Source organism: Acomys russatus, chromosome 19, assembly GCF_903995435.1.
Source record: "Acomys russatus chromosome 19, mAcoRus1.1, whole genome shotgun sequence".
Taxonomy (NCBI): domain Eukaryota; kingdom Metazoa; phylum Chordata; class Mammalia; order Rodentia; family Muridae; genus Acomys; species Acomys russatus.
In genome coordinates, this window is record NC_067155.1 from 16,600,860 (window position 1) to 16,615,457 (window position 14,598).

Here is a 14,598-nt window from a genome sequence, read left to right on the forward strand (position 1 = left end):
GACAAATACGACCCTAAGTAGACATTTCCACAATGTAGGAAGCACACGTTTTTGGACCACTTGCGACCAGATCTGCCACACATCTCTCATCCCAGCACAGGATCAGTTGTGTCAGGTGGACTATCACCATGGGAAAAGTAGATCGACCTTGTCTGAAAAACTGATTTAAAAAAAAAAAGTATTACCATTTATATAGGTAGGTGACCTATTTAAAAATTAAAGAATAACAGAAAATTGGGATTTTCACTGATATATCAGATCTCTTAATGGAAAGTGGGACCATATATGTTCATTGAAGAATAAACAAGTGGTGATTAAACATAGAATCCCACTTGGGAAGATTGAAAGATGTTGCTAGGATTGCCTGTTTGGATTGGTGCATGGTGTATATGACTTATTAGCTCTACTTACCTGCCTGCCTGCCTAATTATCTGCCTACCTCATCTTGCACTTTGCCTCTTCCCCTTTGTCTTATAGCACAGCAGGATAAAACCTATTTTGGCAGAAGCAAACATTAGCTGTTGACTCATCTGATGTTTTTCTTCCTCTTCCGGGATAGACAAACTCCAAGAGTGAAATTCTAGGCTATTACACCTCAGCACCATTGCGACTTTTGAGCTATAAATGCAGTGCCTACACGATTCCAACAGAAGACTTGCCCACTTGTCTGAGCACCATCTGTCACAAGCAAATCACCTCACTGTCACTCAGCAGCATTCACACTTGAATCTACAGCTTGAAAAAAGAATTGCCTTGCTCTTCCCACTGAGTGATCTCCAAACACAAAAGTAAGGCAAACACCACACAATGTCGTGATATAGGTCTCACCTGAATGAATGATTTGAGGAGGCCTCCTCTGTCCATCTGTAGGAGGTTCCCCAGGAGGGGCAAGGGACGGGGTCCTGGTGGAAGACGGCCACAGGTTTTTGAGCGGCCCATGACAAACAGCAGCAAGAAGCCCCCGAGAAAAGCGAGCAGGAGCAGAATGTTGGGTTCCATGGTCCTAGTCTAACCACTTTTGACTTCACTGCACAACCAAGCAGGACCTTTTATGCCGAACCGGCCTCTCTGCTCAGTTATGCAACTTCAGCTACTCCCGCCTCCTGTCTCTCATTGTCCAGGAGTGTGAGTATCCATGCTTCCTGCTTGAGTGTCCCATGGCCTGCTCACTCCTTATTCCCTCACCTCCACCCTCGATGTTGGCATTGACACCATGAAAGAGAGACACAGGACCAAAGGTCGTCATTGGGAGTAATGCATCTTCAAGTCTGGGGGACTTGTGTGCACTGGTCACCTCAGTTTTGTCTGTTTATTTACTCAGGCATGGACTTGCGTGTGCATAACTGAAGGGATAATTTTTATGTGAATGCTCATCGGTGAGCTTTTATGACTCTCTAGATATATTTGCACGTTCATTTTTGTGCATCTGTGTGTGTGTGTGTGTGTGTGTGTGCGCGCACTTGTTTGTGTTGGTTCAGTTTTCAAGACAGAGTTTCTCTGTGTAACTATGAATGTCCTGGTGTCTGCTATTGAAACTATCCCAGCCTTAGACTCGGAGAACCTCCTACCTCTGCCTCCTGATTCTTGACATCCAATGTGTACAGCTCACAAGCATAGACTTGCACTGTGGAGCCTATGTGTGTGTTCTTAGTTCCATGTGTGGTTTGCATGATAGGCATATACAGGATAATGTTACCCCTGAGAATCTTGCATGTTCGTTCACATGCCAAGCCTTGTGTAGAGGTGACTTCTTCAGAGTCCCCATGTCACTCTCTAGCCTGTGACAGCCACAAATGGCACCCGCGGTGGTTTGAGTAGGTTTCCCCACCCCCATAGCATCCTGTGTCTGAATGCTTGGCCCATAGAGACAGGCGCTATTTGGATATGTGGTCTTAGTCGGGGAGGTGTGGCCTTGATGGCGGAAGTGTGTCAACTTGGAGGCAAGGCTTTGAGGTCATATATTACCAAGCTTCACGCGGTGTGGAACACAGCCTCCTGCTGATGATACCTTCACGCGGTGTGGAACACAGCCTTCTGCTGATGATGCCTTCACGCGGTGTGGAACACAGCCTTCTGCTGATGATGCCTTCACGCGGTGTGGAACACAGCCTTCTGCTGATGATGCCTTCACGCGGTGTGGAACACAGCCTTCTGCTGATGATGCCTTCACGCGGTGTGGAACACAGCCTCTTGCTGATGCCTTCACGCAGTGTGGAACACAGCCTCCTGCTGATGCCTTCACACAGTGTGGAACACAGCCTCCTGCTGCTGATGCCTTCATGCGGTGTGGAACACAGCCTTCTGCTGATGCCTTCACGCAGTGTGGAACACAGCCTCCTGCTGATGATGCCTTCGAGTCAAGATGTAGAACTCTCCCCTCCTTTTCCAGTACCGTGTCTGCCTGGATGCTGCCATGCTTCCCACCATGATGATAACGGACCAGACCTCTGAAACTGTAAGCCAGCCACAGTAAATGCTTTCGTTCTAAGAGTTGCTTTGGCCACGATGTCCCTTTAAAGCGGTGAGAACACTAAGATAGAAATTGGTACCAGGGACTCTGGTATTGCTGTGGTAGGTCTGGCCATCATTTTGCTTGGGAAAAATGTAAATTTGGGGACTTTGGAAATTAGTGGAATGATTTCAGTGGGCCCTAATGGACTATACTAGTAGAAGGTACAGAAAACAACGGTGCTTAGGGTGGTTTGAATGTGGTGGCCTGGCTCGGGAGGTTTCCAAGGAGGACTATATTAGTGTGTTTCCTAGAGATGATTCTTGTGATACTTTGCTGAAGAATATGGCTGCTTCCTTTTACCTTGTCCCAAGAGACTGCCAGAGGCTAACGTAAAGAGATTTAGGCTAATTTCATTGACAAAGGAAATCTCAAAAATCCTAGTGTAGACTATGCCCTGTGTTTCTTTCTTATGAAGGATATTTTGATGAAATGTAGTAAACTTAAAAAGAAAAAAATACAAAATGTATGTTTCCAGGGTTGAATGGCACCAGGAAGAGGAATTGGAGTTACATGCCGTGTCAGGACATAAACAGATTTCCAGTTAAAGACATTAACTGGAATGAAAGGATTGGTGTCCTTGGGGTAAGATCCCACCCGACTAAACATCCATCTTATAAAAAGAATTGAAGAAAAGCTCAGCTACAGGTATGGTAGTACACACCTTTAATCTCAGCACTCAGGAGACAGAGGCACACAGAACTCTGAGTTCAAGGCCAGCCTGGCCTACAGAGCAAGTTCCACAACAGCCAAGTTTAGGCAGCGAAGAAAACCACTCAAAACAGAAAACTGAAGACGTAATTGAATAAAGGGGTCACGGTCCACCACGCAAGCAAAAGAACGTGGCCACTTTGGCCACATTCTTCATGCTTTAGAGTCAAGTAGTGTTCCATTACTAAAAAAAGTTGCTGTGGTCAGATGTGTGACAGGCATGTTCCTGCATGGAGGCCCAGAGAGGCCTACTTGGGAAAAGGGGTGATAAAAATTTCCCTCTGTGAGTAAGGAAAGCTGAAGCCAGGCATGTGACAAGGGCTACACTGCATGGAAGCCCAGAAAGGCCGTCGTGTGAAGCTGGAAAAGGACACTGTGTAAAGGTTTGAGTGTGAGTCCTTGATTGCCTTGGAGACCATGAGAGTTTAAACAATGCCAGAGCCAGCCGAGAAAAATCTGCTAACACGGAGTGGAGCCAGCCCGCTAGAAAGAAGTTTGCTGTAGTTTTCAAAGCTGAAAGGAGCTGGAGTTCTGAAGCACATCTTAACATCAGACACAGAGATGCGGAGCCTGGAGGTTCTGATCTTGCTTTGCTCCAGTAAACTCTCTTCCATGTGGTTTAGAATAGAGACGTATATATCATCTGCCATTCTAGGTTGGACATATGTGATCTGCTTTTTTTAAAAAAATTTTTATTTCATTGGAGATTACAGTTAGAAATTGCATGAGTTTAAGAAGAAAGTTTGAACTTTGAACTTTGAAACATTTTTGAGACTGTGATAGATTACGGGGACTTTTAAAGTTGGACTATATGCATTTTGCATTAGTTATAGCTACAAGTCAGGGAACAGTGTGCTGTGTTTTCAACAGGTATTGTCCCCATAGATTCATATGTTTGAATGCCTGGCCACAGGGAGTGTGACTATCAGTAAATGTAGCCTTATCGGAAGAGGTGTGGCCTTGCTAGAAACAGCGTGTCACTGTGAAGGTGGGGCTTTTTTTGTTTATATAATAAGCTCAACGTCTGCCCAGTGTGGAAACCAAATATTTTCTTTGTAAGAGTTGCAATGGTTCTGATGTCTCTTCGCAGCTATGAAAACCCAACTAAGACAGAAACCAAGAAAAAAAAAAGTGAGAGGCGGAGACAAGAAATATAGCAGTGGTGACTCTCAGCAGCCAGGCAGAGAGAGAGAGCCGTCAGCCTGGCACAGGAGCTGTTGGAGCCTCTGATCAGTGTGACCGGTGACCACTTCTTCCTGGCTGTCTCACAGCACACAGAGCTCTGCGACCTTCCCTCTTGCTATCCCTCTCTCACAGCGTCTTTGTTCCTGCCTGGCAGACCCTGTGCTGCACTCTGCAGAGACTGTCTTACTCTGTTTTCTACTGAGGCGGAACACCATGGACTGCGTCATTGTTACTAGTAGACATTTTAGAAGCAGTTGTTTCCGAGAGCACATCACAGATACCTGGTGGGTCTCTTTCTGCTCCATTGGAACATGACTCTATAATGTCGTAGCATTATCATCAGCCTTCTGGCCTGTAAGGCGCGGCCGCACCCAATAATGGCGGCAACCATTACCACTCCCGCGCATGTGCAGACATAAGCCCTCTCAATGCACCCCTCCCACACAGGGGCATGCTGATGAAGCACTCAGATGCGGCCCTCTCCACTGCGGGCATGCTAATGAGGCATCCAATTACAGCCTATGAGATCTTGACACGCCACGTACTAACCATACTTGGGCATTCGGGGCCTTTCGCTTCAGCTTCAAGGGCGATCCCAATAAAGTGCGATTGATAAGAATCCTGGTGTCTGCGTCGTTCCTGCCGGCGGGAGGGCGCAACACTGGCCCAACCAATATATCTGACAGACATATTTGTGGGCAGCAACTATTGAGGACTTTCTTACCCTCTCTTCACAGAGTTTGGCCGTCGATTCTGCTTGCATCTAAACTTGCCCTTTTTGGGGCACAATTCTGTCTGTGGTAGAAACAAGGACATTTTTCTGGGTGGCTTGTTTGTCACATTTTACTCCATCACCATAAGGAGGTTCCTTAATTCTCATCCTCCTCTTTGAGGTAGGCTGGGTGTTGCCAGAAGTTAAACTGTCTCATTGCCAATGAATCTTTAAAATAATAATAATAATAATAATAAAAACATTTTAAAATTCCATATTCTGTATGTCTCCGAGGTTTTTGAAGACCTTATCTAACTATTTTCTTTAACTTTCCATAGAATCATATCTATCTGTTGCATCTAAGATGTATATTTTTGTGATAAAAATAGACTAGTAATAGATATGACCAAATTTTGATCAATTAATTTGTGTAGCTTATTTGTCCTATACAGCCTGCAATAGCAATTGGACAGCATGGGAAGTAAACCTTGTAATAGAATTGAGTTACATGGGCACAACAGTTCATATTAGAGTAGAAATATATATTGTGCATGAAGAATACTCTTGCATTTCAATTATAAACCACTGTATCTAAAGTTAAACCTATTTTGCATCTATATACAAAATTCTGTACCAGTGAATTGGAAATAACCTTGTGAGTGACAATTATGGCATTAATGGAGGAGTAGATTTACTAATCCATCTTTTGTTCTATCCTCCCTACATATTTCCTATATTTCCCCTTCTTTCTTTTCAACCCCCCATCTCCAAACCTAAGAATGGAAGATAAAGGAAAAGCGAGACATCTCTCAGCCCAACCTTGTTTTCTCTCTAAATAAGATAAATAATAATTTATAACCAACTCCCATTGAAAATAGCCTTCTATAGCCCAAGAAAGCAACCAAAGCCTACCTAACCCCCTTAAAGGAAATGGGGCATCATTCTTTTAAGGTTTCTTTTCGTTGATTTGGGACAAATAATACCTTTGTGGCTCAGTACTCGTGGGGGGAGGGCCTACCCCAACCTCAGAAAGCCCTCTGGGGGGGTTGATCCTTGCTGGTACAGGACACAGGAGCACTCAGCCAGCAGTGGCACGCCCTGTTCCCCACCTGCTCTCTGTGGCTTGAGTGTCCATTGGTTGCTGAGGTGTGGAAGCAGGATGCTGGTGCCCGCCTACTCCCTCCTTGCTTTTTATCTATTTTATAACACTTTGCCTGCATGTGCATCTGCGGGCCAGAAGAGGGCATCAGATCACATTACAGATGGTTGTGGTTGCTGGGAATTGAACTCAGGACCTCTGGAAGAGCAGTCAGTGCTCTTAACCTCTGAGCCATCTCTCCAGCCCTCCCTCCTTGTCTTAAGATGTCCCACCACTTCTACTGAACAGACACTTGGAGGACACAGGAGCCCCAGGCCTTTTGGGAAGCTGTTGTGTGGCCTTGGGGGAAGCTTTGTCCAACTTGCAGACAAGTCAAAAGCCTGGCCCACCAAACACTGTACACTGGTCACCTAATCCAGGCCACTGGCTTCAGTTAAAAATAAGCCTCTGCCCCAGCCAGGAGTTAACAGGTGACAAGGTACCGCTCCCTTAAAATTACATCTAGGGAAAGGAAGAAAAGTTTTTTTCTGTCTACCTTAAATGTGTTCATGTATGTGTCTACCATATGTATGATTTTGCTTTGTTTTATTTAAATGTACGAATTTATTGTGTAATATACACCTTGGTTATAAATTAGTGGTTATTCGAGATAGTTAAAAATCTTGAACATCTGTAATAAAAGGTTAATTTACTCATAATTTAAGGTTGGAGCCATTCTAAACAGCAAGTGGCATGAGCTAACTTAAACAGCTGTCCAAAGAACTTTTAAATTAAGATAAGATTTTTATGTAATTCTTGTCATGTATTTAAAAGTAAACTTATGAAAGAAAAGATTTAAAACAATGTTTCTTTAATAAGGTATTAAAACTTCACCTCCAGCCTATGCATCTTAAGATTGTACTGTGAACTCTTTTTTGTTGTTGTTTTGTTTTTTTCGAGACAAGGTTTTTCTGTGTAGTCCTGGCTGCCCTGGACCAGCTTTGTGGACCAGGTTGGCCTCGAACTCACATCAATCTGCCTGTCTCTGCCTCCCGAGTGCTGGGATTAAAGGCGTGAGCCACCATGCTTGGCTCTATACTGTAAAGTCTTATCTAAGGATTTATAATTTGCTTATTGGGTATGATGTCTAAAATTTAAGTTCAAACTCTTGTTTAGAACATGTATGTGTGCATATGTGTTTGTAACACAGATGTTTTTAAATGACAACTGTGTGGACCATATGGTCTTCAGCCTGCAATGTAACTCTGCCATCTTGAGACAATCATATGGTATAAGGGAACAATTTTAGAGCCTCTTGGTCCTAATGAGCTTGTTATGAAGGCCAACTAAGATGAACAGACTGCTATATTGCAGACTTTTACAAACGGGTAACTCTAAAGGTATTTTTAAGTTGGGACATATTAATTTTAGGGATATTCGGTTGTTGACACTGTTGGAATTTGGGTTTGTCTTCTGAAATTTTAAGGGTTTTATGCTCCACCTTCATTCTCAAAAAGGTTAAAAAGTCACTGCCTTAAGGAAATGTTTGACCTTATTTTCTGAGTATGGCTATGTTTTTAAGTTCCTGTCACAACCTCTAACAACAGGTGGCTGGCTGCCATGTTGATTCTGGGATAAAGTGGGTAGCTCCATAGCTTCAATTCCATCGTGGCCAAGGGACGTCACATAACTGATAACCATCTAGCCATAGCTTCATCAGCATCTTGGCTAAGGGCAGTCACACGACCAGCTGCCATCTTGGTTGTGGGAGACCCATGCCTTCTCAGCCACCTCTATTGAAGGATGCCAAGAGCGTTCAGTTTCCCTGCTTAGCATCAAGAGCAACTTCTGTCCTTTCAGCCAGCTTTTGCTCTTCAGTCTTCATGACGAAATGTGGTAGAACCTGCAAGATCGCCAGTCCCTCTAACGGAGTGTATCTATGACTGAAAGTTTTGATTTGATACTAGCTCAGAAATATATTCAGAGTTGTACTAATAACTAATACAGTTGATGGCCAGCTAAATCAAGCAATCAGTTGCCTGGAAGTAAATCAAACAATTTTAATAAAATGATGCCCAATTCCCAAGGTGGTGGTGGGGGGTCAGTGTTTTATGGTTGTTCAAATCTTTGTATATTGATACAAAATTAAGGTTGTATTTTGATTACACTGTACTGTGTATCGACTCCTTTAAGGTGTGGTACCCACGTAATTCTTTTAAAAGTCTATGTGTAGTTCTAGTCTTTTTAAAAGCTACTATCCTGAAAAATGGAAAAAAAAAAGCTATTATCACAAATGGTTTAGAATAATTAAATCTTATGGTGTTGTTAGGTACTAGTTCTGTTAATAGTTGGTGTTTTCTAAATTAATCAGACAATATATAGCTAGAAACAAGCAAGTCAGATATCTAAGATTAGACAGATATGGTCCTCAAATACTTACATGCAGATGATAAAGTTATAACATCCTGTTTTATGCTTGTAAGATGTAGCTTAGAGCATATAGCTAAATACAGATAAAGATTAAGCTCAGCTATGCTGTCCCTTAAGCTTTTCAGAGATCTTCTGATTGTGGTGTTAAGTATATTTAAACTAGTTATGACAGAGACTCCCACATCCTACCAGTAAGTCCCCAAGGTCTCTGAGAAGATTTTGGCATGGCTGATGACTTCAGTACAAGGTTGCGGTAGTCTGACCACTGGGAAAAACTCGCCCAAATGCTTTTCCTGCTGCTAGGACCAGCCTGCACTGTGGACAAAACTGCACTTCTGGAGAGTTATTGTGTTGAGTTTCTGAAAATGAGGGAAGCTAAGTCTTTCATGTTCTTCAACAGAAACAACCTCTTGTCTTCTGTGACACTATACCTGATGGCCAGACTGGCTCTGCCCATGGTGCCATGTTACCACAGGAGACAATTAGGGCCAACTGCCTAGGTACCAGGATATGACTAGTCGTCTCTGTCATTTTATTGATGCAATACATTCATGTGGGTTATGATTTGTCCTTCTCAAGTCTCTAATTACATTGATAGCTAAGCTAATGGTATCTTGATAGCTAAAGGACAATTGGATCCACTATTAGTTCATTAGCTGATTCATTAGCTAGTTAAAACAACTAGGTACTAAGTCTCTTATTTTAAAAAAAGGAAACAGGCTTGACTTGCTCACAGGCTTCATGTTAAAAGGTGAACAGATTTCAGTATAACTTTTTGTTAATCCTTCATTTGGATGACTGTACCCAGTAGCCAACTGCATGTGTCTCCTGGTGAGTAACTGGATAGAATAAGATAACGTAAAACTACATAAGGTCTGAGCATATAAAAGTTTAGGTTATACAAATCTAAAGTATTGATACCCTATCAGCATATACAGGGGAAGGAAATCCCCCTCAGTCACAGTCATAGGGGAGGGGAGTAAGGGGAAAATGGGAGGGAGGGAGGAATGGGAGGATACAAGGGATGGGATAACCATTGAGATGTAACAAGAATAAATTAATAAAAAATTAAAAAAGAATCTAAAGTATTTGAGGGTCTAAGAGGGCATTTAAGGATTGATAAATGCAAGTTATAAAGGAAGTATTTAGGGTCTAAGAAAGTGTTTAAATGTTGGTAAGTGCGAGTTATAAAAGTTGGAGTTTCTTAAGAGAAGTCTTAAGGTGCATAAATGCAAGTGGTAGAGCTTTAAAATATATGAAAGATAAGACCAATGGAGTTGTGATAAGCTGGTGGAACACTGATTGGTTATTAATCAGTCTCAAGCTCGAGATTCTAATTTCCCTTTGGCTGCCTTTTGAGTATAGACTTAAGGGTGCTTCTCATTATGCTAAAAAACCAAACCAAACCAACCAAACAAACAAACGAAAACAAAACCAAGTCTGTCCTATCTATATTATCAATCCTTCTGACTGAGAAGAAAATGTTCATGTTCTTACTGGGTCTCAAAAGCATAAGCCCACTCCATCTGTTTTACAGACACAATGCTAACATCTGCTCCTAGTCTGTATTTGTCTCAGCAGATTTTTACCTGGCTAACAGACTACATTGAGGGATCGCCTGTGGATTGCAAACTCCTGAGATCTTGATCTGCTGGAAGCTGATATAAACCATTTCCACAGATATGACTGCTCCCTTTCTCTTCAACTGGATTGGTTAAGCAGATGCTTCTCATAAGTGCCCCACTTTCTAGCTTTTCCGCCTTCTTAGACCATGAAAACAGCGCCCCTAATATCAGCAGGAAGAAATTACATAAGAGAATAACTTTGCCCTGCTGTCTCACTTTGTAGGCAGGAATGCTAATTCAAGGGCAACTCTCTGGCATAAGGGACAAATGACTACAAGAAAACAGGCCTTTAGTACTGTTTCTTCCAGTTATGCTTTGTGCCCCTTACATGATAGATTTTATTTCTTTTTTCTTTTCTTTTCTTTTCTTTTCTTTTTTTTTTTTTTTTTTTTTTTTTTTTTTTTTTGTCCAAGACCACATTAATGATGTCAAATCTTTGGTTTCAAGGCACAAAAGAAACCCCTTGTATACTGGACAGAAGTCATAAAATCAAAGATTTGACTTAGGTACACAAGAAAGGGGGGAATGTGGATCCCCCAGCAATTATGACTCCATCTTGTTGCTAGACTTCATCTTAGGCCTGTTCCTCAAGATCACCACAGTTAAGGTATAAGCCACAAATCATTCCAGGAAAAGAACAATGCTAGACCTGAGCCAAACAGGGGCCAGCAGAAAAATACCTACCATCCGCAGATGATAAGCATTGCGAGGTCAGGCTCGAGCAATCCCCTAGTGCCAACCCAACCTTGCTTGCTAAATGTCAACCACTCTTGTAACTGTCAAAATGGAAACTCCTGTTCTTTGTCATAACCACAATAAAATCCAAGCCTAATGGTGGTTCGGGCGTCTCCTAATGATCTGTTGCTTCCGTGAGGTTCAAGAGCCCCTGGGCTCAAGTTTAAATAAAGATCCCTTGCTTTTGCAATAGGCTCCTGACTCCTGGTGTTCTTTGGTGATCTAGGAACTTGGCTATAAACAATGACCTGCCTTCTGCTGTCTGGGAAAGGAATCACAGATCTGTCTCGCTTATGAAGAAGGGTGAGACAACCCAGATTACAAAAAGAGACACAAATGGTATGTACTTACTTATGGCGGAGTTTAACCATTTAGTGCAGAATAGATATACCACAACGTCCAGACCCAAAGAAGATAAGCAGCAAGGAAGACCTAAAGTGGAAGAGAAGGGACATGGTAAGACAGAGAGAGTACAGAGAGAGACGTAAGGGTGGAGGGAGAAAGGAGGTGGAGGGGGAGCAGACAGCCTGTAGAGGAAAGCGAAACTGTGGGTGGTGGCATCTCTGTAATAAGCTGGGGAGTGACGTCACAAGAGGCCTCTGAGAGGATAACAGTGAGACTATAGATGATAGTCCTAGCATCAGGTGCCATAGATACCGGAGTATACAAGACTCCTAGTAAAGAGAGGAGAGCGCCGACCTACCAAACGAAAACTTTGATCCAAAACTTGCCTTGCCTACAGAATGGGCAGGGATAAAGATAGGCCTAATCCAAGACCAGGCCCATAGAAGAAGACAGCCAACCCCAACCATTAACAATACTCTGTTGTGCCTGCAGACAGGAGCCCATAAGAGTTGTTCTCTGAGAGGCCCTACCTGCCAGGCTCCTGACTCCTACTCCCAGATGCTTAGGCTCACAGACAAACGTTAGGGAAAAGCATATGGAGTCTTGTGGGAGCATGGTGGAACGGATAAAAGGACCTAGGGATGACAAGAGCTCCACAAGAAGACCAAAAAAGCCAACTAACCAGGACCTCTTGCCATCACCACTGGATGCTGGGATTACAACCATACTCCATCATGCCCACTCTATATGGTACAGGAAAGAGACTAGAACTCACCTACAGCCAGACACACACATATTTTTGAGACAGCACCTCAAATGTAAACAGAAGTCACCTTGAATCATGATCATCTTGCCTCTCCTTCCGAGTTGTGAGTTTACAAGTGTTTGCAACTATACACAATTGACATTAAAATTAACTCAAAGTTTGATTTTTTTTTTTTCTGTATACAAGTGACCACCATGGGCAACCATGTCTCTTGAGTTATTTGTGGACAACATAAACCTCATTTTTCTTTTTCTGTCTCTGTATTTCTGTATCCATCACCTTTGTTCGTGCCCACCCATCACTCCCAGGCTCTCCTCTGTCTTTCTCAACCTCGCTTGTCTCTTTCTCTTCCTTTGATGTGTGTTCATATTTTCTCCTTTAGGCCTATCTTAAAAGCTCACCTTGAGATTTCCTCATTTTCTCCTCCAGACATAAAGGCTCCTCCCTTTTCAGTCCTTCACGCTACACTTTCCAATGCCAAAGCCTCTCATGGTAGCCAAGGAGAATTGCCGAAGGATCTTCCAATGTTCCTTATTGATGAAGATCAAACCTAAGAAAGTATGTATCTATTTAGAGGCCAGACTGAATTTACTGAGGCCCTATCTCAAAACACAATAAATAGTTATGGATCTACATATAGATGTGCATATGGATACAGATACAGATATAGATATAGAGCCTTGTTCACACCTTGGAGTCTGGCCAGCTATTCCTTTCATCTCATCCAAGACTATTCTTTCTTGTTTGATGCTTCCTGTAGCCTCAATTACCTTAACAATTATACCTCCCTTAAAACCCAACTAACCTAAATAAGAGGGAAAGAAGATTAAGGAAAACAAGAACGAAACCTAGGTATCAGTTCCTAAGAATGATTCCCTGGCAGAGTCAGCAGGATTTCAGCAGACCGGCAATCCCACCAAAGTTGCTGCTGGATGGGCAGATGCACATGACAAGGGTTATACGGCACCCACTCAGTTCTGAAAGGTGTGGGGGGGGCACTTGATGGTTTGAATCCTGGCGATAGTGCACCATAGAGCAATGGGATCCTGAAAACCCATGCATAGGTAGCAGTGCCTGCCATGTACCACAGTGATTTTTCAATCTGCAACTGACTTATGGAGGCCTCCAGGTGGAGGAGGGATTTCCCAACAAGCCCTGTGCCCTCCAGGCTGTTGGGAAATTGTGCCTTTGTGGGAGTGTTTAGGGAAAGCATCATCACCTTCAGAATTTAGGTCATATAATCTTACAAATTTTGTGGAGGAGTTCTCTGAGATGGGTTTTTTTAATAACTGGTTCTGTGACCCACAATCTTTTTCTATAACAGTTTAATGCTTAACCTCACAACACAATATTCTCAAGCCTGGAGAAGCCAACTTCCACTCAACGTTGTTCTCTGAAACAGAACCTCCCTAGGCCTTGATCACAGTGTCTTGGACAGCTGGGAGTAGGACTTGCTAGCCTTTTGCAGAAAGAATTTTGGAATGTCAATGTAATATTACCAGACATAAGGAAGCCCCGTTCTCACGTCTTCACCAATGGCTTTTTTTGCTTATGTGGGGATCTTGGGTTATAGCCACCTTTGTGAGATCATGGTGAGCCACATTATCAGCCGGCTGTTTCACAACAGGGCTTTGCTGAGTGCTTTCAGGGAAACAACTGTGTCCTTGGCCAGAGATGTGAAATAATTGGATTGAATAAAAATCTAGATGTTGCAGAAAAATACAGTATGAGATTGTTTGTGCCCAGCATGATTGGTGATTTTGGACCTATTTCTGCCCATAACACTGTAATGGCTTTCTGTGTTCAAGAGCCCAGAACCATCTGTGAGTTATCCAAGGTCCATGCAGATATCATGGTAGAATACTAATTTTACAGGTATGGGTTAGATTTCCAGTGCATGAGATATCCTGGAATCGTGTCTGCAGCCTCCCACACCGGAGGAGGAACAACTGACTCTGAGGTCTGGATAATTTACACAGCAGCAAAGAGTGGCACACTTGAGTGCAGACTCAGGGACAGCTACAGGCTCCCCATAATGTGCATCAGCAAGTACCTCTGGGCCATTTGAGAAGTCATGGAGGACCGTGGTAGAAGCATGGTCCAACAGGACCTAAATACCAAAGTCACGAGCTTCCAGACTGAGGAGCTGCCCTAGGCAATCAGTAAGCTTTCACCTGACTTCCACATATACTGCTGCATTCGCCCTCTCCGACAGGCCGTAACAGGCCATAACAGGCTGTAACAGGCCATAACAGGCCGTAACAGAAAGCTGAACCATGAACCTAAATGACAGTAACATGTGGAAGGATCTGGAAACATGGACTTTGATCTCCAACAGTTGGTTTTTACATTATTTGCTTTCCTGGAGCCAAAACCAGAGTTGCCCAAGCTAACTTGAAAGAGGAGGAACTGTTGCCATGTCCTCACACGCAAGGGACATGACATTCTATGTGTTGGAAAACTAACTGGACTAAATGCTGTCAGCTCACATGGAACTTACAG

The 14,598-nt window shown here is 43.0% G+C and overlaps 1 protein-coding gene and 1 pseudogene across 1 annotated transcript in view; one reads left to right on the forward strand and one right to left on the reverse strand.

The window, feature by feature from the left end:
• Positions 1–999, reverse strand: part of LOC127203778 (cytochrome P450 2B1-like) — a 31,886-nt gene extending 30,887 nt beyond the window's left edge. The window contains 1 exon segment of the mRNA XM_051162644.1: positions 829–999. Coding sequence (XP_051018601.1) covers positions 829–999 — 171 coding nt within the window.
• Positions 1,000–2,043: 1,044 nt separating this feature from the next.
• LOC127203238 (L-threonine 3-dehydrogenase, mitochondrial-like) lies at positions 2,044–14,164 on the forward strand (annotated as a pseudogene).
• Positions 14,165–14,598: the final 434 nt, after the last annotated feature.